Here is a 25193-nt window from a genome sequence, read left to right as displayed (position 1 = left end):
TGTGTGTGTGTGTGTGTGTGTGTGTGTGTGTGTGTGTGTGTGTGTGTGGTCAGAAGTCAACACCAGGCAACTTCCTCAGTCTCAGTTTCTGTCCACCTTGTTTTAGAGGCTGAGTCTTTCACTGAACGTGGAAGTCCCGTCTGCCGAGGCTGCCGGCCAGCCAGTCCTAGGCCTCTGTCTGCCTATCTCTGCCTCCATGACCATCATAGTAGTGTGTCTGGGATTCAGACTCATGGCCGTGTGGCTAGCACTTTGCACACTGAGGCATCTCCCTATCTCTCACATCATGTTTTAAATAGTTTTTCATTATAGCATTTTTATGCCTATTTTTTTTAATAAATATAGAGCAAATTGTCTATGCCACAAAGAAAACAGCACAGTGTATACAGCTGGGTGTGGCGGTCCACAACTTTAATTCCAGCACTCGGGAGACAGAGGCAGGCGGGTCTCTGTGAGTTCGAAGCCAGCCTGGTCTATATAGGCTACACAGAGAGACCCTGTCTCCAAAAACAAAAATGAATAAACACAGGTAGTATGTACAGGGTGTGGCAGGTCTGTGTCCCCAAGCCCTCGGAGGCCTCCTGGGAGTTCGGGGTGTGTCCCCATGACCAGCAGCGTGAAGGGATGACTGCACAGCACCTAGTGGTTGTACTCTGGGTCATTTGTCAGTAAACTCTGAATGAAAGAGACAGCAAGGTGGCTCAGACAGTGAAGGTACTTAGAGCCAAGCCTGGGACCTCAAGTCCATGGAGGCCATGAGTTGGCAGGAAGTAAATGTAAAAAAGAAAATTAAAAACACACCAATGAATTCGTAAATGAGTGCTCTCACTCGTGAAGACCCTGGATCTCCCCGGGCACCCCAAGCCCACTCTGGGTGAAGGTTCAGGGGCCCCCTCACCTGTAAGATGTGCCGCTGGGTTGGGTTGGTGAGACTGCCGATCTGAGGAAGAGAGAGTCAGAGGTTAGAGAGGTTAGAGGTGTGTGTGTGTGTGTGTGTGTGTGTGTGTGTGTGTGTCCGAGGCCAGCTGTAGGTGTCAGCCTCTGCCCCTTCCAGAATGACCCAGACTTCTGCTTCTCCAGTCCTGGGGGAGGGGCACACTGTGGTGACCCAGCATGCGGGAAGGGGCGGAGTGGGAACCACTCCACCAAGCTCACCTTGGATCAGCTTCTCCCAAGAGCTCGTGTCTCCATCCTGAAATACAGACGGTGCTTGGTGAGGACAGGCCACAGCCCAGGGTCACACAGGTACGTGGTGATGGGACTGTCTGCCCATGGCCACAGACGCCACCCTCGGACACGTGCGCAGGGTTACAAGTGCAGGCACACAGGCGTGCGCACCTAATTAGATCCATTGTGCTTCTGGGATAGGCTCTCACGAAGCCCGGGCTGGCCTCAGAGGTGCTAAGTAGCCTGGGATGACCTTGAACTCCTGGGGCCTTCTGCCTCCCCTGCCCAAGTCCTGGGATGATGAACTAGCTAATCAAGCTAAGTCTCCGAAATGCTGGAGATAGAACTGTTCCTAAGGTTTGAGGATAGTTGAGGGACGGCGACAGGGCTCAGGAGGTAAAAGCACTTACTGCTGGCTACCTGAGCACCTGGCTACCTGCGTCCAATCCCGGAACCCACAGAAGGGAGACACAGAGGAGTGATGCCCCAGAGGAACCCGGCATACACTAAATAAGTAAAGGTGATTTAAACACCTAAACAGAAAACAAGGGCAATGACTCCAGGAGCGTGTTCTTTACACAAGTAAGCAGGTGTGGCACGGACAGGCACACCCATGGCTTATCTGAAAGGAACAGAGAGCGAGCACTGGAGAGGGACACTGAGAATGAGCTAGGATGACCATGAAGCCGGTGATGGGAACGGGGTTTGGGCTAGTATCAACAGCCGTGTAGATAAAAGTGTGGATGAACCCCGGGAAAGCTTCTGGACACTAAGGTCACCTCGGATCCCTCTCCGCTCGCCATCACAAGTGAAGAGACTGGCTCCGAGGGACAGGCTGACAGGAGAAGCTCAGTGATGCAGCTGGGCTCTCTGCCTGGAACACACACAGCCACAAACAGGCAGACCCTGGAGAGGCCCCTTCCGTCCCCCAAACCCTCCTTACCGGCAGACGAGCTACCATGTCCCCAAGACGCTGATGCAGTCTGAGTAGGAACCAGCCCTGGGCGCCCAGGCCAGCGCCCAGCAGCAGTATCAGGACCAGGCTAACCTGGGAGATGCTGCAGCGCCGTCTCCTGCGGTTCTGCCCCAGCCTCCTGAACGGGATGTCCGTCTGTCCATCCACCACAAACACTGAAGGCTGTACCACGCTCTCCATACCAGAGTCGCTAGGGCTCACAAGCCCAGGGACGGGGCTGGCAAGCCTGAGTTCCTCCCCTCAGGAGGAAACCACAATTGCCCAATGCTTGGGCTGTGCAAACTGCAAAAGGTTCCTTGGGCGCCTGGGGCTTGCTTTAAAGCTGAACTCGGTGCCTCCCCTTTCCCCAAACGCCCTCCTCTTCTTCCTGTGCCCCCAGAAGGCCCGGCCCCCAGCTCACTCTCACTCACACCACCGCTGCTCACACTTTCCAGAAAATGTGACTCAGGTGGAGATGGACAGGGCAGCCCCTGCTCGCAGTGCTTGGTGGCTTTGTTCTCCTCAGAGGTGCTTTCTGCGGGTTCCAGGCGAGCTTCCGACACCTGCAGATGCTGACACGCACAAGCATGCATGCTTTAATCTGCGCATTTGGTTGCAGACTCTGTGCAGACACAAGGCTCGCGCACGCGTGCACGCAGGTGTAGGTGTTCTGGTGTGTGCCCGTGTGGGCCGGCGCATGCGCACGTGCAGTTCCCGAGCGTGTGCGGGCCCATGTGCGCGCACATGTGCCACAGTGTGTATCATCCGTCAGCACATGTCCATATGAACCTCAGGTGCGTCCACAGGTGCGTCCATCAGGGAGGGAGCTGGGGCAGATTTCCAGACGCCACACCTTGTCCTCAAGTCCTCAGCCTGGACCCCACCCCCATCCAACACCCCTCCAGTTTCTGAGCGCTCAGTGAAGCAATCAGAAGAGGCCCCAGCCCTCCTTCTCACCACCAATGGCCCCCCGCTCTGTAGAGTTTTGTCTCGTGCAGGACTGGCAGCGCTGTGACCATTGAACCCTAGTGCTCGGCCACACTGCTGATTCGTGGCTTCCCTAAGCGGGGTTCCAGGGGTTCAGATACTGCTGAGACACCCAATCCAGCCCCCCCCAGCCCATCCCTCCACCTGCCTTAGGATCGAACCATTCCAGAGGAAGCCTGAGTGTGTGAGGTGCTGAAGGGACCTGTGTTGTTGACATGAGCATGGGCTTGTCAAGAACTCCAGGGTCCCCGGCTCGGAGAGAAATGATGAATCTTCTGCCTGGTCCATGCGCGGATGTGGATGCTGACACTGTGTGTGCACGAAGTGTCCGCATTCTCCCTCACACAGCCCTTTCCTGTGGAGACAACTAAACCTGCCTTCCCTACCCCGATGTGTACATAAACCTCTCCTCCTTGATTACCTGTATGCGATTAGCTGCCTCTTTCGGTGGGTCTTACTGTCTGTGCTGACAAGTGTCCATTTGCCCACAAGCTAGACTTAGTTTGGAAGAGGAAACTTCAACGGAAAAAAACGTCCCCAACATATTGGCTTGTGGGAGAGCCCAGCTTATTGGAGGCTGTCCCTCCCCTACACTGGAATTCTTGGGTTCTACAAGAAAGCAGGCTGAGAAAGCCATAGGATGCAGCCCAGGAAACAGTGACCCTCCACGGTCCCCGCATCAGCTCCTGCCTCCAGGTGCCTTCCCTTGCTTCCCCCAGGATAAACTGTGACCTGAATGTGTAAGCTGAAATAAACCCTTTCTCTCTAAGCCGCTTTCCGTCATGGTGTTCTATCACAGCAATAGAAATCCCAACCAAGACACAAACTGGTATCAGGAGTGGGGTAGGACGTGATAGACCTGACTCTGTTTTTGGGAGGATTGTAGTGAACTTTGGCGCGTGCGCAGAGCTCATTGGGCTGTTCCATGGGATCTTGGAGGATCAGGATGCTGAGAGGAGCACAGACGATGGAGACCTGGCTCGTGAAGTTACAGGGGGAAGTTGGAGAGTCCCTCAAAAACCACCAAGGTTTCCTGGGCGCGGTGGTGCACCCCTTTAGTCACAGCGCTTGGGAGGCAGAGGCAGGTGGATTTCTGTGAGATCAAGGCCAGCCTGGTCTACATAGTGAGTTCCAAGAGAACAAAACTACAGAGAGACCCTATCTTTTTATTTTATTTTATTTTATTTTAATTCTTTATTAATTACACTTATTCACTTTGCATCCCCCCTGTGGTTCCCTCCCTCCTCCCATCCCAATCCCTCCCTTCCTCCTCCCTCTGCAGGCATGCCCCTCCCCAAGTCCACTGATAGGGGAGGACTTCTTTTCCTTCCTTCTGATCCTAGTCAATTAGGGAGAGATCCTATCTTAAACAAAGCAAAACCAAACAGGAGGAGGAGGAATGAGGAGGAGGAGACTATCAGGGATGTTTGATATTTGAAGTAAGATTCTTAGTTCTGCTTAGCTAGTTCTGCAGAACTGGCTGTGACTGGTAAGAGACTGGTACCATCAAGGTGAAATCTCCTGGGATGTGTTTCCTGAGAGTCAGCCCACGAAAGCTGCGCTGCAGAAGTGACCAAGGTGGTACCCTGGTGGTGCTGGTTACGAAGGCATGAAGAGGTCACGAAGAGCAGCTAAGGCTCGGCACTGTGAGTGGCCAGGGGAAGGCCACTCAGATGCCAGCGCCACGGGATGATCACCAAAACACAGCAGCAGCCTCGGAGCGGAGTCAGCAGCAGCTAGGACACGAGCTGTGAGCTCTGCAGAGGGCAGAGCTGGAGAAGTGGGTCAAGACTTTCGGAGAATCCCAGGACAGTGTGTGGACCCCAGAGGTTGGAAACTGAGTTCTTTACACAGCTGGAGTTTGGTTTTCATTTGTTCAGGTTGTTGACTGTGCCCTGCTTCTTTTCCTCTTGAAATAAGGAAGTGTTTAGCTTGTTTTCGGTTTTGCAGGAGCCCACAAAAATAAAGACAAGAATCTTTAAAGATTTTAGATTGTAAAAGAGACTTTGGCGTTTTAAAGAAACTAAATTTTAAAGCATTTAAATTTGTAAGGCTGTAAGGCTGTGAGACTTTTAAAATTTGCAAAATATTTTTATATCGTGATGTTGAGGGTAACGTGCGATCTTGGGGATAAACAAGAAAGGAAAGGTTGTGGCTTACTAGTGATGTGTTTGTGTGTCAAGCTGATGAGGAGTCAATGGTGCTGGGTGGTTTTATGCCCTCTTGGCACAAGCTAAGGTCACCTGAGAGGAGGGGGCCTCCACTGAGAAAACGCCTCCACAGACCGGACTTCGGGCAAGCCTGTAGGGTATCTTCTTAATTAGTGATCGATACGGGAGGTCCTACCCACTGGGGGTGGGGCTACCGCTGGGCTGGTGGTCCTGGGTTCTAGAAGGAAGAGCAAGCTGTGGGGAGCAAGCCAGTAAGCAGCACCCATCTATGGCCTCTGCATCAGCTCCTGCCTCCAGGGTCCTGCTCGGTTTGAATTCCTGTCCTGACTTTCTTCAAGTGATGAACTGTGACCTGGAAATGCAAGCAAAATAAACTCTTTTTCTCTCTGAGTCGCTTTTGGCCATTGTGTGATAATAGAAACCCTAACTAAGACAGAGAGGAAGAAAAAATCTTGGCTCCTGGTTAGTGAGAAGTGGCTGTAACGGTGGGAAAGTAGAGGCAGGAGCGTGAGTTGGCTGGCCTTGCCAAGTCCACAGTGAAGCGGCAGACCAACAATGCTGGTGTTGGCCTCACTTCCTCCTTTTCATTCAGCCCAGCCCACAGGATGGCTCCACCCACAGTCAGGAGCGCCCTTCTCCCTCAGTTAACCCTCTAGATAATCAGTGATGGAGATGATTAGAGAACTGTCTCCACGGCGATTGTGAGATGTGAGGACGCCAGGCAGGTTCAGAGGAGACTGGGGAAGTTTGAGGGCAGGGGGCTCCGTGAAGGGGCAGCAAGCTCTTGGTGAGGAAGGAGGTGAGACTGACATGAGCGAGAACTGAGAGGTGAGCCTCGGAAATGGGGGTGGGCCGAGGGTGGCCAGTTGCTAAAGGCAGGTCCAGGGGAGGAAGGCAGACACTCTGTGCAGGACAGAACGACAACCTTGGAGCTTCTTGGGTGGGTGGCTTTTCCTAGGGAGACATTTTAGAAAATGGTGATGGGGGCGGGAGAGGACAAAGACATAGTCACACCTGAGTGTAGCTTGGAGTTTGTATGAGTGACTTACGGAAGCACGGGTGAGGGTTCCTTACAGGAATCCAAGTGACTCAAAGACATATGCATAGTGACTGGTGTAGGCCCACACACCTCGACTTCCCTGTTCCACTCATAGGCAGCTGCAGCCAAGAGTTTCTGATGCCCCAGTAACTCATTGTGTGTGTGTGTGAGAGAGAGAGAGACAGAGAGAGACACACAGAGAGAGATTGTGCATGCCTGTGTTAGAGTATCAGTGAGCATGTGGGGGGTATATCTGAGTGAGTTGTTGTGTGAGTGTCTGTGAAAGTGCGTGTATGTCTCTGTATTACAGTAGGTGTAAATATTAGTGTGCATGCAGGTTGTGAGAATACGTGTGCTGTGTCCTGTGAGTGTGTATATATGTCCCTGTGTTAGAGGAAGTGTAGCTATCAGTGTGCATATATTTGTGTGTGTGTATGTGTGCTATGTTTGTGTGTGTGTGTGTGTGTGTGTGTGTGTGTGTGCATGTGTTTAAACAATAGAGGACCACTTTGACTATCTTCCTCAAGAGAGTTCCACAAAATTTGTTTTCAGATTTAATTTTACTCTTTGTGAGTGCATGACTGTGTGGGCGGGGCCTGCAGAGGGCAAAAGAGGGCATCATTTCCACCTGTGATGGACTTGGAGCGACCCATGACCCTCCTTTCTTGGCCACTTGGAGCAAAATTTGGATCCTCTGCAACAGCACTGTTAACTTTGAATTAATGAACCTAACTCCAGCCTCCTCCATGGAGCTCTTTAGCCTCTTCCTACATCTCTCCATCCTCTTCCTTCCATCTCTCCATCCTTCTCCTTCCATCTCTCCATCCTCCTCTTTCCATCTCTCCATCTCCCTCCTTACATCTTTCCTCTTTACATCTCTCCATCCTTTTCTATCTCTCTATCCTCCTCCTTACATTTCTCTATTCTCCTCCATAATCTCTTCTTTGTCTTAACATCTCTATGGGCTCCTCCTTCCATCTTTCCATACTCCTTACACCTTTCCATCCTGTTTTTTTTTTTTTTTTTTTTTTTTTGAGACAGATTCTCTGTGATGCTTGATCTTGGTTGAGAAATCCAACTAATACATTTGCTTACCAAACTTGCCAGTACACTAGGCTACATAAACCAATTCATTAGCATCTACATGTATCTATTTACTTATTTCTGAATGTGTTTTTGTTGCTCTGGGAAAATAAAGAAAGATATACACCTTTTCCGTCTTTGTAGCTATTGGCTTTAAATCTTCAGATACATGTTTCTTTTGAAACACTCATGGAGGCCAGGACAGTGGTGAGTGACCATAGGCAGCAGGTTGGGTGTGTATATATGCTGGGGGTGAGGTTCCAGGGACCAAGGGATGTGGAGATATAAGCCAAGGTGCAAAGACTTTCAGGAGTTTAGTGGTGTAGGAAAGGGTAGATTGGGGTGGGTGGGAGGTCGTGACAGAGGAGGAAATATGGGACAGACACATAACACTAAAGATGGCTGAAACAGTCATATGGAAATCTATGTACTGCTGTACACTTATCATATCCATGTATGTGCGCATGTTACCCTATAAAGAATGGGGTGACTTTGATCCTCTTGGGCACCACTGGCTTACAAAAAGAGCTCAGTACCAGGAATGGGTTACTGCTTATGGGCTGTTGGCTGGTGAGGTCCTGTAGATCCTCAGACATTATAGGCTGGTGCCCACGCCTTTGGTTAACCTCAGAACATAATGGTGAGACTCCACAAACTTGAGTCACTGGAATGGAGACATCAAGGTGACATGTACTGGATGCTTCATTCCTTTTGGCTAGCTTTCACAGTGCCAGAGGGGTCTATGCACAGCACCAGAGGGGAAAAGTGAACCCTGCCAGCAATAAGGACTGGCCTGGCAGGACATGCCCACCGAGCATGGTGAAACAAACACCATAGGAGTAACCAATCATCTTCCAAATGGACTTGAGTCCCTCTTCACAAGATGAAGCATCAACCTGGGCCAGCAGCCTGTGGTTAGAGAGATCCTCGGCCCTGGGGAGAGCCTAAATACTATTCTGCTAAATGGACATAGTATGAAGTGGACTCATAAAGATTCCTCATTATCCCCATAAATTGATGCAGCTTTCAACCATCATCCGAGAACTGTCTGTTAGCTTTAGCTGGTGACTAACACAGAGACCACAACTGGCCAAGGGTACCCTGCAACCTGTCTTTCCAGGGCTCAGGGCTCGTTGCAGAAAAGGGCAGAAAGAGCATAAGATCCACACGTGGATTGCAACTCTAAGGGAAGGGTGTGTGTTAGTTAGGGCTCCTGCTGCTGTGATGAGACGACATGACCAAAACTACTCGGGGAGGAAAGGGTTTATTGGGCTTATACTTCCACACCACAGTTCACCGTCAAAGGAAATCATGGCAGGAACACAAACAGGGCGGGAACTTTGAGATTTGTAAGTTTTCTGACCCCTGTGAGTGTGGTGACACTCCCGTCGAAAGGGACCACCTACACCTTGAGGAAACAGCAGCACAAACGTTATGAACCACAGCAGCCCATGAGATGTGGACTGTTGAGGAGCCAGATAGGATGGGGCTGAGCTGCAGGTGAGACAGGTGTGTGTGAGGTGCTGTAGACACCTCTAGAAACTCCAGAGTGGTCTGGGAGATAACTGTTGGGGAAGAGCTTGCTGTGCAAGAGGACTAGAAGTCCATCTTCCGAGCCCACATAATCCCAGCACAGAGAGATGAGACAGCCTAGCTGACCAGTGAGTTCCCGTTACAAGGGAGAGACCAAGTCTCACAAAACAGTATGTGCACGGCTGGAGAAAGGTACCCTGCTTAAGAGCACATATTGCTCTCGCAAAGCACCCAGGTTCGGTTCCTGGCACCTATATTTTGCAGTTCACAAACACCTGTAACTCCAGCTCTGGGAGATCCAAGGTCCTCTTCTGGCCTCTGTGGGTACTGCATACAGACACAGACACAGAGGCGCACACACGCACACACACACACCGAGTTTGGTTCCCAGCACCCACACTGCGCAGCTCACAGTCATCTGTAGCTCTAGCTCCCCCTCCTGTCCTACAGGGTAACTGCAGTCATGTGGCACAAATAAACTCATGGAGACAAACAGCAAATTAGTACATATTTTGAAGATAATAAAATTTAAAAATACAGGGTGTCAGTTGTGATGGCACACACCCTTAATCACAGCACTTGGAGGCAGAGGCAGGTGGATCTCTGTGAGTCTGAGGCCAGCCTGGTCTATAGAATGTGTTCCAGGACAGCCAAAGCTACACAGAAAAACCCTGTGTGGAAAAACCAGGAAAAAAAAAAAAAAAAAGCAAAGAATTTTGGTGTCCACATGTATGTGCACACAGGCACCTCACACAGAAACAAGTGTATACACACACACACACACACACTCACACCACAACTCCAGACACTGGGAAGAAGGTGAAATACAACTGAAGCTTTATTGGAGGGCTGGGCTTTGGTCAGTTGGGGCAGCCAAAAACCACCATGGATTCTGCGAATGACTCGAGGTCCTCGCACTGTTTCCGGTTCTCCATCTCCTGGCATTCTTCTGCCTCGGGCCAGAGCTCCACCCACGTGTCCTTCCCAATGACGTAGCTGATGCTGGGAAAAGGAGGGCAGGTGAGGGCGGGCTCCTGGGGCGGTGGGTGGGGCTAGAGGGGCGGGCGCACATGCACACGGTGGGCGGTGGGCGCTTACTTGGGCTTTTCTCCCCAGAGGTCGGAGGTGAGCCCCCACATGAGGTACTTCTTCCCTTTCTCCAGCTTCAGGGCGTTCCTGCACTTGATGTGGCTGATGAACCGGCGCTGCTGCCCTACCTGCACCTCGTCCGAGCCTGCCGAGCAGGGAGGGGGAAGCTGAGCTCCGGCAGAGGGGGAGGGGCCGGAGATCTGGAAAGATGGCGGGCTGGGTACCTGACTTGATGACCTGCTCGATGGTCATGATGTACTCGTCAAAATCATCCGACAGCTCTGTCCCAACGAGCTTGGTCTTGTACACTGGGGGCGGAGGGACAGGGAGGGTCACCGGTTACCTCACTGGCAGGCAGATGCGCCCGACCACGTGAGCCCCTCCTCCCAGGAACACACACAGCCACGCCCCACAGCCGTGCGCACACTCCCGCACTTAGTCATAGCTGTCTGTCAGTGGTTAGAGCTGCCTGCACCCACGGGCAAGTCCGACATGATGGATGCTATGGGCAAGTCCAGGCCACAGAACCATGTGGTCTTCCATAGCCACGCAGACCATGCACACCGTTACAGTTACAGCAAGTATTCATATACACAGAGGCAGCTGCTCAGCACACGTCACCCACGATGCCGCAATGTCAGAATCACGCAACCACAGCAACCTGCAAAGCCACACCTGATTACAGCCACGTGTGACGACAGGCATTTTCATGATGCCTGTCACCCTTGACCACTGTCTCACGCACAGCCATGCAAAGTCACTCACAGTCGCAACCCATATCCAACTCACTCAGCTGTGCGCAATGACACCCACAGCTACAGCCACTGTGCGTGTGTAACCATGGTTACATGTTATCATAGTATCGGTTGTCAACTTGACAGACCTGCCGACAGGAAACCTCAGCTGAAGACTTGCCTCCATCAGTTTGGCCTGTGGCCATGTCTGTGGGGCATCTTCTTGATTGCTAGCTGATGAGGAGGGTCCTGCCCACTGTGGGCAGTGTCAGCCTTAGGGAGGACGGCTTGGGCTGTGCAAGAGAGGTAGTTGAGGAAGCCACGGGTCGGGCATTAGTGCGCAGCATCGCTCCGTGGTTTCTGCTGCAGTTCCTAGCCTCCCTTGATGACAGACTGAGCGCTGTCGGACGAAATAAACCCTTTCCTCCCCGGGTTGCGTTAGGTCAGAGTTTATCCCGTCAACAGAGAGGCCAACTGGAACACATGTGTCCATGTTCATGTGTGTAGAGGCTAGAGGCTAATTTTGTGCTTTACGCTGGTTTGATGTGTGTCTGTGAATGTGAGTGCAGCATTCACAGAAGCCGGAAGAGGCTGTCGGATCTCCTGGAGCTGAAGCTACAGGCTGCTATGGCCTCGTGAGGAGTGCTCTAACACAGGACGCCATCGCTCCAGCCAGGCCCATCCCTCTTGCTTTTGGAGACAGAGTCTGAGACCTTAAGCTCACTGCTGTAGCTAGGTTTGCTGGCCCTTGAGGATCTCCTGTTCCTGCCTTCCCAGGGTGGCATTTGGGATACGTGCCATCATTCTGAGTTTTACTTAGGTGCTAGGGATCAACTCTGGGACCTCATGTTGGGCATCCAGAGCCAGAACAACGAAGCCATCATCCACCCACAGCTCCACAGCCTCCTGGCCAACCTCACCATAGTCACACCCCCCTTTTCTCACTCGGGAGCACACACTCAGGCAACCGGTAACCATGGTTCCCCACTACCTAGCTATGTCCTTGTCATTGAAACCTCAGGTTCTGGAGGGAGTGCCCTTGAGACTCAGGAAATAAACCCAGAAGCCTCCTCCCAAGGAACCCCTCCATCCAGTTCTTACAAGTGGCTCCACAGGAAGCATCACACAGCACAGACCCCTGCCAAACCAGAGCCCTTCACGACACGTGTACACGTGTCCCTACACGGCAGTCACCACAGCCGCAGCCTGGCGGGACACAAACCACCATTTCTGCTCCCCACCGGTCACTCGCTGTCACCCCACCCATCAGCTCATTCCGAGCGGTCCGACAGGGCCCCAGCAGCCACACTCACCGTAGTCCACTCCGGGCTCACAGGCCTTATCCAGCCGGTCATTCAGGCTGACCTCCTCCCTTGACTGTTGCATGAAGCAGTTCTCTGCAGGGTGGGGTGAACACAGGCTCTTGCGTCCCTCTCCCCGCAGGACTCGATGTCTGTGTTGGGGCAGGTTCTGGAGGGGACAACTACCCTACCCCGCCCGGGTGTGGCTCTCAGGCCCTCCCTCCCCATGGGGGGCGGAGAGTCTGTGTGGCCGTGCCCTGCCCGTTCACCCCTCACCCTCCTAGTGCCCACCCTCAGCACAGCGGCACATCTCGTTGTGGCACAGCTTGCTCAGCATCCCGTCATCCTTGTCCGGGTGATAGAACCGGGTGCACGATTCCTCTGTGGGGAGAAGAGATGGCGGGAGGTTAGAGGGCCAGGGACTCCACCCCAGAGGACACTCCTGGCTAGGAAACACCCACTGAATAAGTCCCCTCCACCCTGAGGTTCTAGGCACCCAACCTCAGACCCTGTGACACTCAGACCCATGCCATCTGATCTTCTGGTCTTTGAGACCTCCATCTAGAGCTCTAGGACCATCAGATGCCAAGACTGGGATTCTCAGTGCCTTCCAACCTCTAGATCTCTGGGACTGTCAAATCCCAACCTGCAAATCCTTGGACCCTGAGTTTCCCAACTCTCCAATTCCTATGACTCAAAGAACCTCAGCATGGAGTCCCCAGGACCCCAATATTTTGATCTTTGGCATTGCCAGATCTCTACACTCAGATACCCGGGCCCTTGGATACCTGGAACACTCAACCCCAAGGCCTGCCTTGGCTACTCACCCAGGTTGTAATAGGAGTAGACCTTGACGGACCCGGGCTGGATAAGTCCGACGGTAAAGAACTGGTGAACTTTGAAGGTCAGACAGTCTTCTTCAGAGTGTGAGATCTGAGGGAAAGAATAGAGCTGGTCAGCGGGCATCTCAGAGGGAGCCCAGGACGCAGTCCTGGCATTTGGAGCCATGCTGGAGAAAACTGAGGGACCAGACGGGTTCTCGAAGGCAGGGACGAAGCAGCGAGGGTGACCGAGCAGTCATCAGGTCTGTCTGCCCTTTTGACCATTCTTGGAGGCAGCCTGGAGCCTCACTCTGAGTCAGGGACACCCAGGTAACTGAGCCCTGGCCAGCAGGTCACTGTGATTCATCTAGACCACAGCCTCAACGTAGTGAGTAGAAAGGAGAAGATCATGCATTAAGCAGATGGTAGATGATACCTAGGTCATACGGAACCGCCTGCAGAGCGGAGTAATTCCTGTCTTGGGAGGAGTGGGTTAGGGCCCAGTGGCATGGATTTGTTACTGTGATGGTGGGTCATCATAAAAACGAGTCTGTCCTCCTGGCTGTGGTGTGTGGCCTTTCTCTTGCTCGCTCTCCTGCCATCCTGCCTGGAGGATTTTGTTAAAGGCTAAACAGTTGGGGCCAACCAGTCTTGGGTTGTTATTTTCCAAAACTGTGAGCTAAATAACTCTCTTTATTTTTTTTCTTTTATAAATCATGCCATCTCAGGTATTTTGTTAAAACAAAATGAAGGGCACTATGACAGTGTTCATGAAAACATCGAATGCACCCAGGTGTGGTGACTTGCCTTCCAACACTCAGGGGGATGAGACAGGAGGGCTGAGTTTAGGACCAGTCCAGACTACATGGAAAGACCCTGCCATTCACAATGGGACAAACATGCACAGTTCACTTCTCTTATGCTACTGCTGCAAACCTCAAGACGCTGGGATTGCAGAGCCACAGGTGGAAGGGGTCTGTGCCTCTGGGCTTGGCGCAGAGAACTCTCTCTTATCTCCCACACCGGTTAGAGGGGGGAGAGGAGGCAATCTTGAATTGGTCACCTAATTTTACAAACTCTTTCTCCTATCAGCTCACAGCACAGATCCTGTGTTCCCAAGCCTGAGGCTAGCCTGAGCTGGATATCAAGATGGATGGAGAAACCCAGCCAGGAAGGGAAAGAGGGGCACAGAAGCCTCCTAGGGGCGCCCTGCCGTACCTTGTCCAGGTAGATGATGAGGGTGTTTCTGTTGGAGGAGTCTTTGTTCATCTCATACTTGGAGATGTATCTGTCCACTCCCGTGCTCAGCTGGGGAAGAGCGGAGCTGGTGAAAATCCCTCCCTCTCCTCCTGCAGCCTCCTCCAGGCCCCAGGCTCCTTCCCTGGGCCCCAGCCCCAAGCCTCCCTACCAATTCCAGGTCACTTATGTCTGGAGCAAAGCCAGTCATCATGGAGATGTCCAGGATGGACATGGTGGCATCCACATCTCCAAGGTACCTGCACACGGCATAAACAGGTTATCAGCTTTCAGGATGGGGTCGGCAGCCAGGGCCAGGGCCTGCATGAGGGAGTCTTGTTAGAACCCAGGCTCCTGCTTTCCACCCAGCACTGAAGAAGGGTTTGGCCTGGGAAACACTTGTCTGAGGGCAATACAAGTAGATGTAGCCAGGCATGAGGCTCATGTGAGCCAGGCATGGGGTTCATGCTGCTGCCTCAGCACTTGGGAGGCTGAGGCAGGAGGACTGTGCACTGAGGCTAGCCTGAGCTACTTAGTGAGTCGGCCCAGGCTAGCCCACGTTACAAAGCAAAACAGTGTCTCAAACCAAACAAAAACATAATCAAAAACCAAAACTGAACTAAACAAAACCACAGCAGTCCAGTGATAAAGGTAAGGCACTTCCTTGTCTAGCATGTACAAGAGCTGGGTTCTGTTTATAGCTTACATCCTCTTTAAAAAAATGCTAGTGCAGAGGGCTGGCATGGCCGTGTGGAGGGCTGGTGTGGCTGTGTGGAGGGCAGGGCTGGCATGGCTGTGTGGAGGCCTGGCGTGGCAGCTGGCTCAACAGCTTTATCAGTAAAGCATAAGGCACTGAGTCTGATCACGTGCTATCCATCCAAAAAGGAAACTAGATCAACCATGTGGCTCTGCTAACCACTGAGCTATCTATCGCTCTGGTACATGCCTGTAGCTCCTCCCCTGGGGACATGAAGTCAGGAGAAAGTCTGGCTCACTGCCCGGCTAGCCTAGTGTTGGAATTGGCAAATTAAGAGATCTCGTTCAAAAGAACAAGGGGGCAGGCCAGTGAGGTGGCGTGTGAGGAAAGGCGCTAGCCACTATGCCTGACAACCTGAGTTCAAGCGCCAGAACCCACATGGTGGAGGGCCAGCTCCTGCCATTGTCCTCCACCTATACGCTGTGGCATGAAGAAATGCACACACACATACTCTCACACATACGTGCATGGGTGTACATGCAGACACATGGTCATAGAGAGAGAAAACTGGTCAGCAGAGATGGTTCCATGACAACAAAGATGAGCAATGACCCGGCAGCGAACTCTGACAGCAACATGAGTGGTGTTGTAGAAGGAGAGGAGATGGAGGGATCTGAACCCTGGGCTTGTGCGAGAGGGGTGCTGTGTGGCCAGAGGGGTGGCGAGCCTGTCAGCTTGAAGAAGTGCTGCTAACGGAGGAGCTGGGGCTGGGCCGGGGTGTGGTGTGTGCAGGCTGGGGCCTGGCTCAGACCACCTGCCATGAGGACATCTTTCTAGAGGGGGAGACAGTGCCCAGAGTGAGTCCCCGGGACCCCCAGATCCTTACCTGGTACAGATGTCAAGGATCATACTACTTTTGGCATCTTGGGGCTTCTTGGCTACAAACACAGAAATGGAGGATGGGAGAAGGGCCTTTGGGTCACAGTTCAGGAGGAGTGCAGGGGACAGGTCAGGAGTGGGGCTGGAAGGGAGTGAATGCAAGGGTCTTTTTTCCTCTTACCTGTTTCAGGGGCTGGTCCTATGGTGACCCTGAGGTCAAACTTCTTGCAGGTGACTTTGCCTTTGACTTTGGCATGATACAATGTCACCACCTGGTAAGAGGAGAGAGTCCCGTGGGAGCATAGGATGGCTGAGGACAGGCAGACAGGACCAGCGGAAGCCGCTGGACCAGCAGGTGTGGGTTCTCCTTTCTTACCGACAACGTGCCTTGACCTTTTCCTTTGGCTGTTAGGGAGAAGCCCTCGTTTTGCTTGGTCTGCAGGGAGTTGGGGGAGAGAAGAGGTGTTAGGAGGCAGCTTCAGGACCAGGATGCAGTAGGCCAGGTGCTTGCCTTGGAGTGTGAGAACCTGGCTTTGTAAAACAGGCTGGGTGTGAGCTTGAACTCCCAGCACTGGAGAGGCAGAGACAGTGGGGTCCTGGGGACCTGACGGCTAGCCAGCCTCGCTATTTGGTAAATTTCAGCCCAGCGAGAGACTCTATCTCAACAAACAGAGTGCATAGCACCTGAGGAAGGATATCTAAGACAGTCCTCTGGCCTACACACACACACACACACACACACACACACACACACACACACGCACGCGGGTCAGCTTCGGGAGACGAGGGGAAAGGCTCTACCTCTTCTGACCGCAGGAGGCTGGCAGTCTCCCAGTTCAGGCGGAATACAGTTGGGGCGCTACGGCTGGGGAGGTGGAAAGACACATCCATGTTCAGCTCCTTGTGGTCGGGGACGTCTGTTTGGTATTGAGCCAAGGCTTGGAATACCATGAAGGTGGCCTAGAACCCACGGGATAGGAGGGTTAGCTTCGAGTTCTATCTGGTGGTTCGGGTGTGCTGAGGCGGTGACGATGTGTGGGTCAGAATTATGGCAACAGCACCACACACAGAACCCACCGGAGACCGCAGAGATACAGGCGGAAGAGGGTGGATGGCCCAGAGCTCTACTGGAGAGAAGCTCAGGCCAGGGCTGGTCAGCAGTCATTCTGTGGCCTAGAACCCACCAGAGTGTGAAGAGGCCAGTGGAGATCACTGGACATCTGTCTAGAACTCTCCAAGGCAGTGAGCTTTTGTTTCCAAGTTACCAACAATGAAAACCTGGGTGTCAGGATCCACCCAGAAGCCCAAGTTGTAAGACTGAAGGTCTAGAACCTCTAGACCCATCAAGAGAGATTTATCTTACACTAGGACTTGGGAAGCCAGAAATTAGTCTAGAACCATCTCTTGAGAAAGAATAAAGCTGGGGTGGGGAGGCTCCGAACTCTACATTGACACTGAGGGCTGGATACTGGTCAGTGACTGACAGGAAGATCAAGCTGGAGCCCAAGCCTGCTTTGCCTCTAGTTGCTAAAACCATCCCCTGAAGGCTCTAGAGAAGGGGGCACTGGGCAGTGCCCTCAAGGCGGGACTGCTCTGGCGTACAGCGATGATAAAAGGTGACAGTGAAAGCCTGGGTGGAATTCACAGACGCCGGAGGATCAGAACCCAGTGACACAGAGAACATGACCAAGAACCCACACATGGCAGAAGGGACACCGGGAACCCTGTCGGGAGCCGTGACTCCAAGCGGCCGGCTTTGATATTTAAATCTCGGTGGAGAGATGGCTTTTAGCAGGCCTTTACTAATGGCAGAGAACTTGCAAGTCCGTCTCCTTTTGTTTGTGACAGCAGGTGGGATAGCTTGTGAGGGTCACACCTCTTCCTCTAGCTCCTTGTGCAAATTAACCTATTGTTCTGAGATGTTTTGCTGGCTAAAAGTAACTCCTGACAAAAAAAGTGGTCAGAAGGCTGGCGACAGAGTGGGAGGCAGAGACGGGAGACTTGCTGGCACTGCTTGCTGCAGCAGCCTGCTTTTTGCTGTGGCTGTTGAGTCTGTACCTTTAAAAAAGTTTCCTGTGTGCTGTGTGTTTATTTTATTAATTTTAATCCTCACTCCCGACTCAAGAGCCGTTCGACTCTGCTGGCTGGCCCTGGCAGAACCCTTAGGCTGAGGGAAGTAATGTAGAACCCTCCAGTGACAAGGTGGCATTGGAGGTCTAGGGAAACTGTGAACATGATCTAGAGCCCACACACAAGACATGGGGACACTCAGAGTCTGGTCAAATTGGGACCATGTTCTGGAACCTTCCAGCGAGGGGGACACTGAGAGCCTGGTGGAACCAGGATTTAGAGCCCTTCAGCTGGGTGATACTGGGGAGCCTAGGAACACGACTCAGAACGTTTTGATGAAGACGGGGAACACTGTAACCCAGTAGAGTGAAGAGCATGATATAGTGGAAGAAAGCATGTGACCTAGGTTCTCCCACACTCCTTAGGCAGAGGAGCTGCACGCCTGGGTATTGGTGTTTCCCAGGGGACCTGAGCAGTAAGCACGAGGCTGGGGCCACTTGCCTGGGTGGAGCCGTAGCCACCGCCATAGTATCTCTGCTCATTGAGCCAGCGCACCACGGGAGGCACAGAGTCGAAGTCTTTCAGCAGCAGCAGGGCCAGGAGGGCGTAGGATGTGGCCTCCACATTGTACAGCTGCTGGCCAGGCTCCTCCCAGCGGTTCCGATCTGCAGAGGGGACAGCCCAGCCCCTCATCCAGTACCCGTGGAGCCTGAGTGACTCAGGCCAGATTTCACCACGGCCACGTGGCCGAGCTTACGCCCATCGTCCTTGTGCTCCATGGTGTCACGCTGACTGACCTAGGGATAACCCCCTGGCCATGCCAGTGGGGGCGTACTCTGATGGTGTTGACTGATATGGGGAGACCTCTCCTGGCTCTGGGTGGGGCTATTCCCTGGGATGGGGTACACCAGACTGTGTAAGATGGAGAACTCGAACCTAGCATTAGCGAGCTTTCGGTCATTTCTCTGCTTCCTGATTAGCTCCCACTGCCTTGGTTTCCCTGCTTGCACCCTTGACCTGTGCGCTGAACCGACCCTTCCATCAGGGTATTTTGTAACAGAAACAGGAAAAGAAATGAAGACCAGTTCTAGGCCACTAGCTCCTGACTCCTTCAGTCGCCCTTTCTCCTCTCTTGGACTTGGATGCCCAGTGTAGAGTTGAGTGAAAGACACAGGCCTCCTGTGCAATTTACATTGAGGAGTCAACATACCTTAGAGGCCTCGGGTGCAGTGTAGGCCATGCAGCTCAGCTCTCAGCTAAGAGCCATGCATCCGGCCCAGTGGATCCAGAACCCTCCCTCACCCGCCAGCCACATGCCCCTTCTTGAGGCGACCGCGCACCCCCCACCCACACACCCCTTCCCCCTTGAGGCAGTGTCTCACCTTTGGCTGTGTTCAGAAACTTGCTGACCTGAGGTTCATCCAGCTTGCCTAACAAGGCCAGAGCGTACCCAGCAATGGCCACCGTGTACGGTCGCTTCAGGTTCATGAAACTGGCTTCGATATAGTCCCCTGCCTTGTTAATGCTCCCAGGAAGGCTCTGTGGGAGACAGATGTTGGGATCCGCATACATCCTGGGCTGCTGGAATGGTGTCTGGCCTGTTGGACACCCCGTCTTCACTGTGTCTGGCTTTACGGGTTCCCCGGTTGTCGGGCCTCTTGTGTGCACTTCTTTGCTAAATACTATTATATGGCTAGAGCAGCCTGTATTTCAGGCGTGAGCACCCAGAGTGAGTGGCTGTGGGTTCAGTAAGAGAGCCCTGCTTCATAACAATGGCGAATCATGGTTGTGCAAATACTCCCCTAAGGCTGTCACCAAACATGATGGCATAAAATGTCCCAAATGGGCATAAGCCAGAAGCCAGATTCAGCAAGTCAGCGTAAGCCTATGACAGCTGCCCTCCTCCGTCACGATCATCTCCATCACACCCTTCTTATGGTCTGTCACTTATGCATTTATTATGGACAGTTATTTGCTCTGAGCTGAAATAGTCCCCCCAGGGGGAGGGTGCTCATAAAACTCAGGAAGACAGTGAGAGGCTTAGAACAAGGCTCAGAAGGCTCCAAAAACTCACAAGTGCTCAGGACTCTCAGGAAAGGAGTAAGAGGCACAGAGCCCCGCACGGTGGCTTACAAAAGCAGTGAGTGAGCGCTGGGGTAGAGGGGTCTCCTCGGTGGACCTGCCCACATGTTGGTCAGGGGGCTCCAGATGTACAGCTTTTGTACTCACTCATGGTGGATCGGACATCTTGGCAATTCAACTACCTTTGTGTCACCCACACTGTCTTAAGTGACCTCAATAAACTGAACTGGGGCAGAACCTTTTCCTCAGTCTGTTGTTGATCTCTATCTAGGGTCTCCCCAGGAAAAGTCACATCTGGACTTCATCAAAACCTGAGATCATGACAACGATACACAGCAGGTGTCATGGGGTTTTTGCATGACCATCTAGATGAAAGCAGAGAGGGCCAAACCTCCCAGGCAAAGACAACAACTCCTCTGGCTAGCTTCAGCTCTCAACCCGACACAGCCTAGAGAAGGGAACCTCAGTTGACAAACTGCCTGATCAGATCAGGTCACTTATGTCTGTGAGGAACTGTCTTGATTGTTAATAGATGTGGGAAGGGCACTGTGGGCATCGCCATCCCTAGGCAGGTAGGTGGTCCTGAACTGCTTAATAAGGCCAGCCAGGGTGTAAGGCTGCCAGTGACCCAGAAGGTGACGTCGAGTCTCTGGCTGTGTGTGAGGTGGGTTTGTTGGTCTGAGGTAATGCTGTGTGGAATGGTAAACACGCCTGCCTTTCAGCCTTTCAGTCTCTGACTTGACATCCACCCCCCCTCCAGCCCTCGGGATGCCCTTTGATCTGGAGCTCTAAGCTAAAAAAATCCTTCCCTCCTTCAAGTTGCTTTTGGTGGGAGTGTTTGATCACGCAACTGGAAGAAACTGGAACCCTCCCACCCCCGCCCCGAGCTGGGGTGGGTGACAGGATGGAGGGCTGGGAAGACACTCACGTTGACCTGCCCTTCACAGATTTCTCTGGCTTCCTGCAGTGCGATGAGGACGAAGGCTGTGAGGGACACATCAGCCTCCTTGGTGTTCCGGATGCCTCCCTGCAATGAGGAGAAGTGGGTGTTCATGGGTCCCTACCTAGCTATCAAGCACCCTGAAGAACTGGGCGGTCTGGGCTCAGCTCCTCCCCAGGAGGAAGGAAAAAGCTCTACGAATCAGTTGAATTGTTTATTCTTTCTCTGTGTTGCTGGGGTCCCCTTACTGCTGCCCCTGGAGTGACGGCTGAGGAAAAGCAGACATGGTCCTGGCCCACACAGGGAGGGTGGATGGGGTGTCACTCTCCACGGATGGAAGTCCTCCTTGATTTCTGGTGGGCTAACCTCCCAGCAGGCCCATGGTAAGCGAAAAAATATCACAAGTCAAAAACGCTTAGTAGGTCAGCAATCAAAAAAGAGGAAATCATGAAACGTGCAGGCAAATGGTGGGATCTAGAAAAGATCATCCTGAGTGAGGTATCCCAGAAGCAGAAAGACACACAGGGTATATACTTGCTCATATAGACCTAAAAGATATGCTAAACATAATGAAATCTATACACCTAAAGAAGATAATCAAGAAAGCGGACACGAGGTTTGATGATCAATCCTCATTTAGAAAGACAAATGGGATGTGCATTAAACGTATGACAGGAGTCTACCGCAGAAGGCATCTGAAAGACTCTACCTAGCAGTGTTTCAAAGTAGATACTAAGACTCATAACCAAACCTTCGGCAGAGTGCAGAGAATCATATGAAAGAAGGAGTTTGATGAGGAAAGAATAGGAACTCCACAAGGACCAAACATATCTGGGCACAGGGTCTTTTCTGAGATGGACACTCAACCAAAGACCATGAGAGGATAAAACCTAGAACCTCTGCTCGGATGTGACCCATGATAGCTCAGTAAATTGGTTTCCCATAGTAAGGGGAACAAGGACTATTTCTAACAGGAACTCAATGACCTCCCCACCTCCCAAGGGAGGAGCAGTACGTTAGGCCACAGAGGAGGACTTTGCAGCCAGTCCTGAAAATACCTGACAAAACGGAGTCATATGAAAGGGGAGGAGGTCCTCCCCTATCAGTGGACTTGGAAAGGGGCAGGGAGGAGATGAGGGAGGGAGGGTGGGATTGGGGAGGGAATGAGGGATACAGCTGAGATACAGAATTAACAAAATGTAACTAATGAGAATAATTAAAAAAAAAAAAAAGGAAAAAAAAATAAAACACTCAGTAGGGCCTTTGGCAACGACTCAAGCCCAAGTCCTGAAGTTTGATGTTTCAGAGCCCACATTAAAAAAAAAAAAAAAAAAAAAAAGTATCTGTGTACAATGGCATGTGCCTGTACCCCAGCATTGGGTGGGCAGGGACAGGCTGACCTGCTGACCTCAGGTCTCCACCTGTGCACACAGCGGCACGCACGTCCCTCCCGTGGGTGGGCCTGGGGCCTCTGGATTCCTGCAGTGCTTCAGTGTGGTACAGCTTTATTCCCCACCCCCTGGCTCTTACAATCATTTCTTGGTGAATCACGGGTCCGTCCTCCTGAAAGACACCGTCTGGCTTCTGTTTCTCCAGGATCAGCCATTTGACAGCCCCACACAGGACTTGAGAGTCGATGGCGATGAGATTGGCGGCCAGAGAGAAGACCTTGACCACGTAGGCTGTCAGCCTGGCGGTGTGTGTGTGTGGGGGGGGGGGGGGGAATGTTAGGACGCCAGTTGTGAACCAATGGCTTTGGGAAACAGAGATTGACATCTCCGCTCACCAATGAGCAGAGAGGGGCGGTGCCAGAGCCACTCAATTTCTATTTTGACTCCCGAAGCTGCATGAAGCTGGTGCTTAAAGGGGTCATTCAATCCCGGCAGGCTTGACTACGGACCGAGAGCAGACACACTACCCTTGCTGGGGGTTCAGGCTTTGTTGAGGTGGCCGTCGAGGCAGAGAGTGCCAGGCTGACCGGCTGTGCTTACCAGGTGCTGGGGGCCCGGTTCATGAAGGCAGCGTAGGCAAAGCTGGGCTGTTTGAAGGCCAGCTGCTGGGTGTACCCTGTGGGGAATAGACAAAGACAGGATCACCCACGGAAGGGAGGAGGTGGGGCTAGGCTGACCAGGGTGGGCAGTGGGTGCCGGGTGGCGGCAGGACCCTGGGAGGCAGGGGCTGAGAGAGAAAAGCTGAGAGGGGAGGGGCAGAGTGGGGTGTGGGTGAAAGGGCCTGAGGAGAGTGAGGGCAAGAGTGCTATGTGGGGTGGGACAGATGCACGGAGACGGAAGAGGGCTCAAGTGGGCACAGATTCTAAGAGGACTCAGGCTGGGCCCAGGGGTTAGACTGGAGGTTTCTTTGAGGAAAGGAAGGAGGAGGGGCTTGGAGGAGAGAGGGCCTTGGGAAGAGGGGTGTGGCTTTGGGGTGGGGAGGCTCTGAAGCTACGAGCAGGTGTGGGGGTGCTCACCTTTCTTGATGAGCTCCAGGGCCTCTTGCCTCTTCTCCAGGCCGAACTTCTCCCACTGTTCGGTCTGGTCTAGGTAGTGCACCGCGATGACGGTGGGGGTCATGCCAATCATGTTCTGCTCCCCGCAGCCCGAGGGGGTCACGATCAGGTGTTTCAGCCGCTCGCCGTCCACGGCGTCCTCCACCATCTGAGCCACCGGGTTTCCTGCAGCGGGGGGGGGGGGGGGGGGGGGGGGGGGGGGGGGGGAGGAAAGGCGCGTCTAGGCCGGGGGCTCTGGTGAGAGCGAGGGAGAATGTGTGTGTGTGTGTGTGTGTGTGTGTGTGTGTGTGTGTGTGTGTGTGTGTGTTCTGTGCGGGTTTGGCGGGCCGGGTCTCTGGTCAGACTGCAGGAAAATGTGTGTGTGTGTGTGTGTGTGTGTGTGTGTGTGTGTGTGTGTTCTGTGCGGGTTTGGCGGGCGGTTACACCCCGCCTTGAACATTTAATTTGGCAGTATATAACGGCAGGAGTCAGACAGCGCTGGCTTAGAGTTCACTGCTGGTGCCTACCGGGGGACTCCACACAGAATCTCAGATAGTCCCCAAACCACCTTTGCAACTGGTTAGGCAGCGTCACGTGTTCTCTGTGGTAGCTTGTCTGGGGGGTGCGATGCCACCTTGTTCTTCCTGGGCTGAGGCAAAAGCAGCAGAACCTCTGCCCTTGCCATGTGTGGCTTCTCATTTAAATGTCCCTGTCAGCCAATGCTGCTTGCTGAACTGACTCCTGCAGGAGGCTCCTGAGGGCAGACCCAAGGCGTTCTGCTGCCTATGGAGTGGGGAATTTGAGGTGCTGTGGCTCAACCCCACAGCAAACAAGGCAGGGAATGTGTGTGGTGTTTGAGTGAGAATTGCCCTCGCTTGGTCCCCAGTTAGTGGAACTGTTTGAGAGGGATCCGGAGGTGTGTCCCCCTCTCTCTGCCTGCTGCCTGTGAACCAGGATGTAAAGCTCTCAGCTCATGCTCACCTGTCTGCTTCCTGCCTGATGTGCACGGACCAAGCCTCGGAAATCGTAAGCCAGCCCCAATTAAATGCTTAACTTTTTTCAGAGTTGCCCTGGCCGTGCGGTCTCCTCACAGCAAGAGAGCAGTGACTCAGACAGTACCGCATCACTGCCCTCATCTTTCATGGGGAAAAACTGAGGCCCAGGGCGACGGTACGTTAAGACACGAGTCCCAGGTCAACCAGCTTGAAATGGCAGGGTTGAGATCTGACTCCGGAGCCCTGGCCCGGCGTCTTCCCTCTCCTCTCCGCCTCCTTTCTTTTCCCTCTTCTCTTCCACCCCCACCCTAGGAGATGGTGCTCAGCCGGCCAGCTGCCCTGACCCCTGCCTGGACCCTGCGCGGCAGGAAAGAGGCCATTTTACCTTGCAGGAGAATCCTGGTCTCAGAGTCCGTGTCTGGCACTTGGTCGCTGAGGTCTGCAGCTGGCACGTCCACCCTCTGCACTCCCCCTGCAGGGTGAGAGAGGGGGAGGCTTGGATGGCACCAGCTGCCCCCCCCCGGCTCCCCCCTCCCCCTCTGCCCTCTCTGTCTCCTCACCTTTGCCGAGGTGCACTGGATCCAGCGTACTGGTAATCACGGTTTTGTTGACTCTGATTCCTTCCGGCTGTGGAGAGGAGTGGACAAAGTGACACTAGACACTCGGGTGGCCGGGACGGCGCTGCCTCTTCTCCCTGAGAGACTGGAGCTAGTTACGTACAACCTGTGTCTCGGCGCCTTCTGAGGAGGTGATGCAAATGCCCACCTTACAGTCACGTGTGCGCACACACGTGTATGTATGAGTGTGTGCATGCAAGTGTTCATGTGTGTGAGTCTGAGGTGTGCATGTTTGTGTATGTGTGAGTGTTGGTATATATGCAACAGTGTGCATGCATGAGTGTGAGGTGTGCGTGCGCATGTGTGAGTTTG

General features: G+C 53.1%; 2 protein-coding genes across 2 annotated transcripts in view; both read right to left on the bottom strand.

Moving 5' to 3' along the window:
• Tnfsf14 (TNF superfamily member 14) overlaps positions 1 to 2323 on the bottom strand; it is a 3176-nt gene extending 853 nt beyond the window's left edge. Inside the window, exons 1-3 of the mRNA XM_055617689.1 lie at positions 2111 to 2323; positions 1156 to 1192; positions 899 to 940 (exon numbers count right to left, since the gene is read on the bottom strand). Of these exons, the coding sequence (XP_055473664.1) occupies positions 899 to 940; positions 1156 to 1192; positions 2111 to 2323 (292 nt within the window). The remainder of the gene's footprint in view (positions 1 to 898; positions 941 to 1155; positions 1193 to 2110) is intronic.
• Positions 2324 to 9750: 7427 nt separating this feature from the next.
• The window catches only part of C3 (complement C3), a 24837-nt gene continuing 9394 nt past the window's right edge, over positions 9751 to 25193 (bottom strand). The window contains exons 22-41 of the mRNA XM_055617701.1: positions 24825 to 24891; positions 24650 to 24736; positions 23252 to 23455; positions 22776 to 22851; positions 22315 to 22474; positions 20773 to 20871; positions 19145 to 19301; positions 18264 to 18427; positions 16494 to 16652; positions 16069 to 16128; positions 15874 to 15964; positions 15700 to 15751; positions 14289 to 14376; positions 14099 to 14188; positions 12887 to 12992; positions 12351 to 12440; positions 12072 to 12155; positions 10249 to 10332; positions 10034 to 10169; positions 9751 to 9937 (exon numbers count right to left, since the gene is read on the bottom strand). Coding sequence (XP_055473676.1) covers positions 9796 to 9937; positions 10034 to 10169; positions 10249 to 10332; positions 12072 to 12155; positions 12351 to 12440; positions 12887 to 12992; positions 14099 to 14188; positions 14289 to 14376; positions 15700 to 15751; positions 15874 to 15964; positions 16069 to 16128; positions 16494 to 16652; positions 18264 to 18427; positions 19145 to 19301; positions 20773 to 20871; positions 22315 to 22474; positions 22776 to 22851; positions 23252 to 23455; positions 24650 to 24736; positions 24825 to 24891 — 2196 coding nt within the window. The 3' untranslated portion in view covers positions 9751 to 9795. The remainder of the gene's footprint in view (positions 9938 to 10033; positions 10170 to 10248; positions 10333 to 12071; positions 12156 to 12350; positions 12441 to 12886; positions 12993 to 14098; positions 14189 to 14288; positions 14377 to 15699; positions 15752 to 15873; positions 15965 to 16068; positions 16129 to 16493; positions 16653 to 18263; positions 18428 to 19144; positions 19302 to 20772; positions 20872 to 22314; positions 22475 to 22775; positions 22852 to 23251; positions 23456 to 24649; positions 24737 to 24824; positions 24892 to 25193) is intronic.

Source organism: Psammomys obesus, unplaced genomic scaffold, assembly GCF_907164565.1.
Source record: "Psammomys obesus unplaced genomic scaffold, mPsaObe1.curated_primary_1811, whole genome shotgun sequence".
Classification (NCBI taxonomy): domain Eukaryota; kingdom Metazoa; phylum Chordata; class Mammalia; order Rodentia; family Muridae; genus Psammomys; species Psammomys obesus.
Note: the sequence above shows the minus strand (reverse complement) of the source record. Positions and strands in the feature narration are given on the sequence as shown.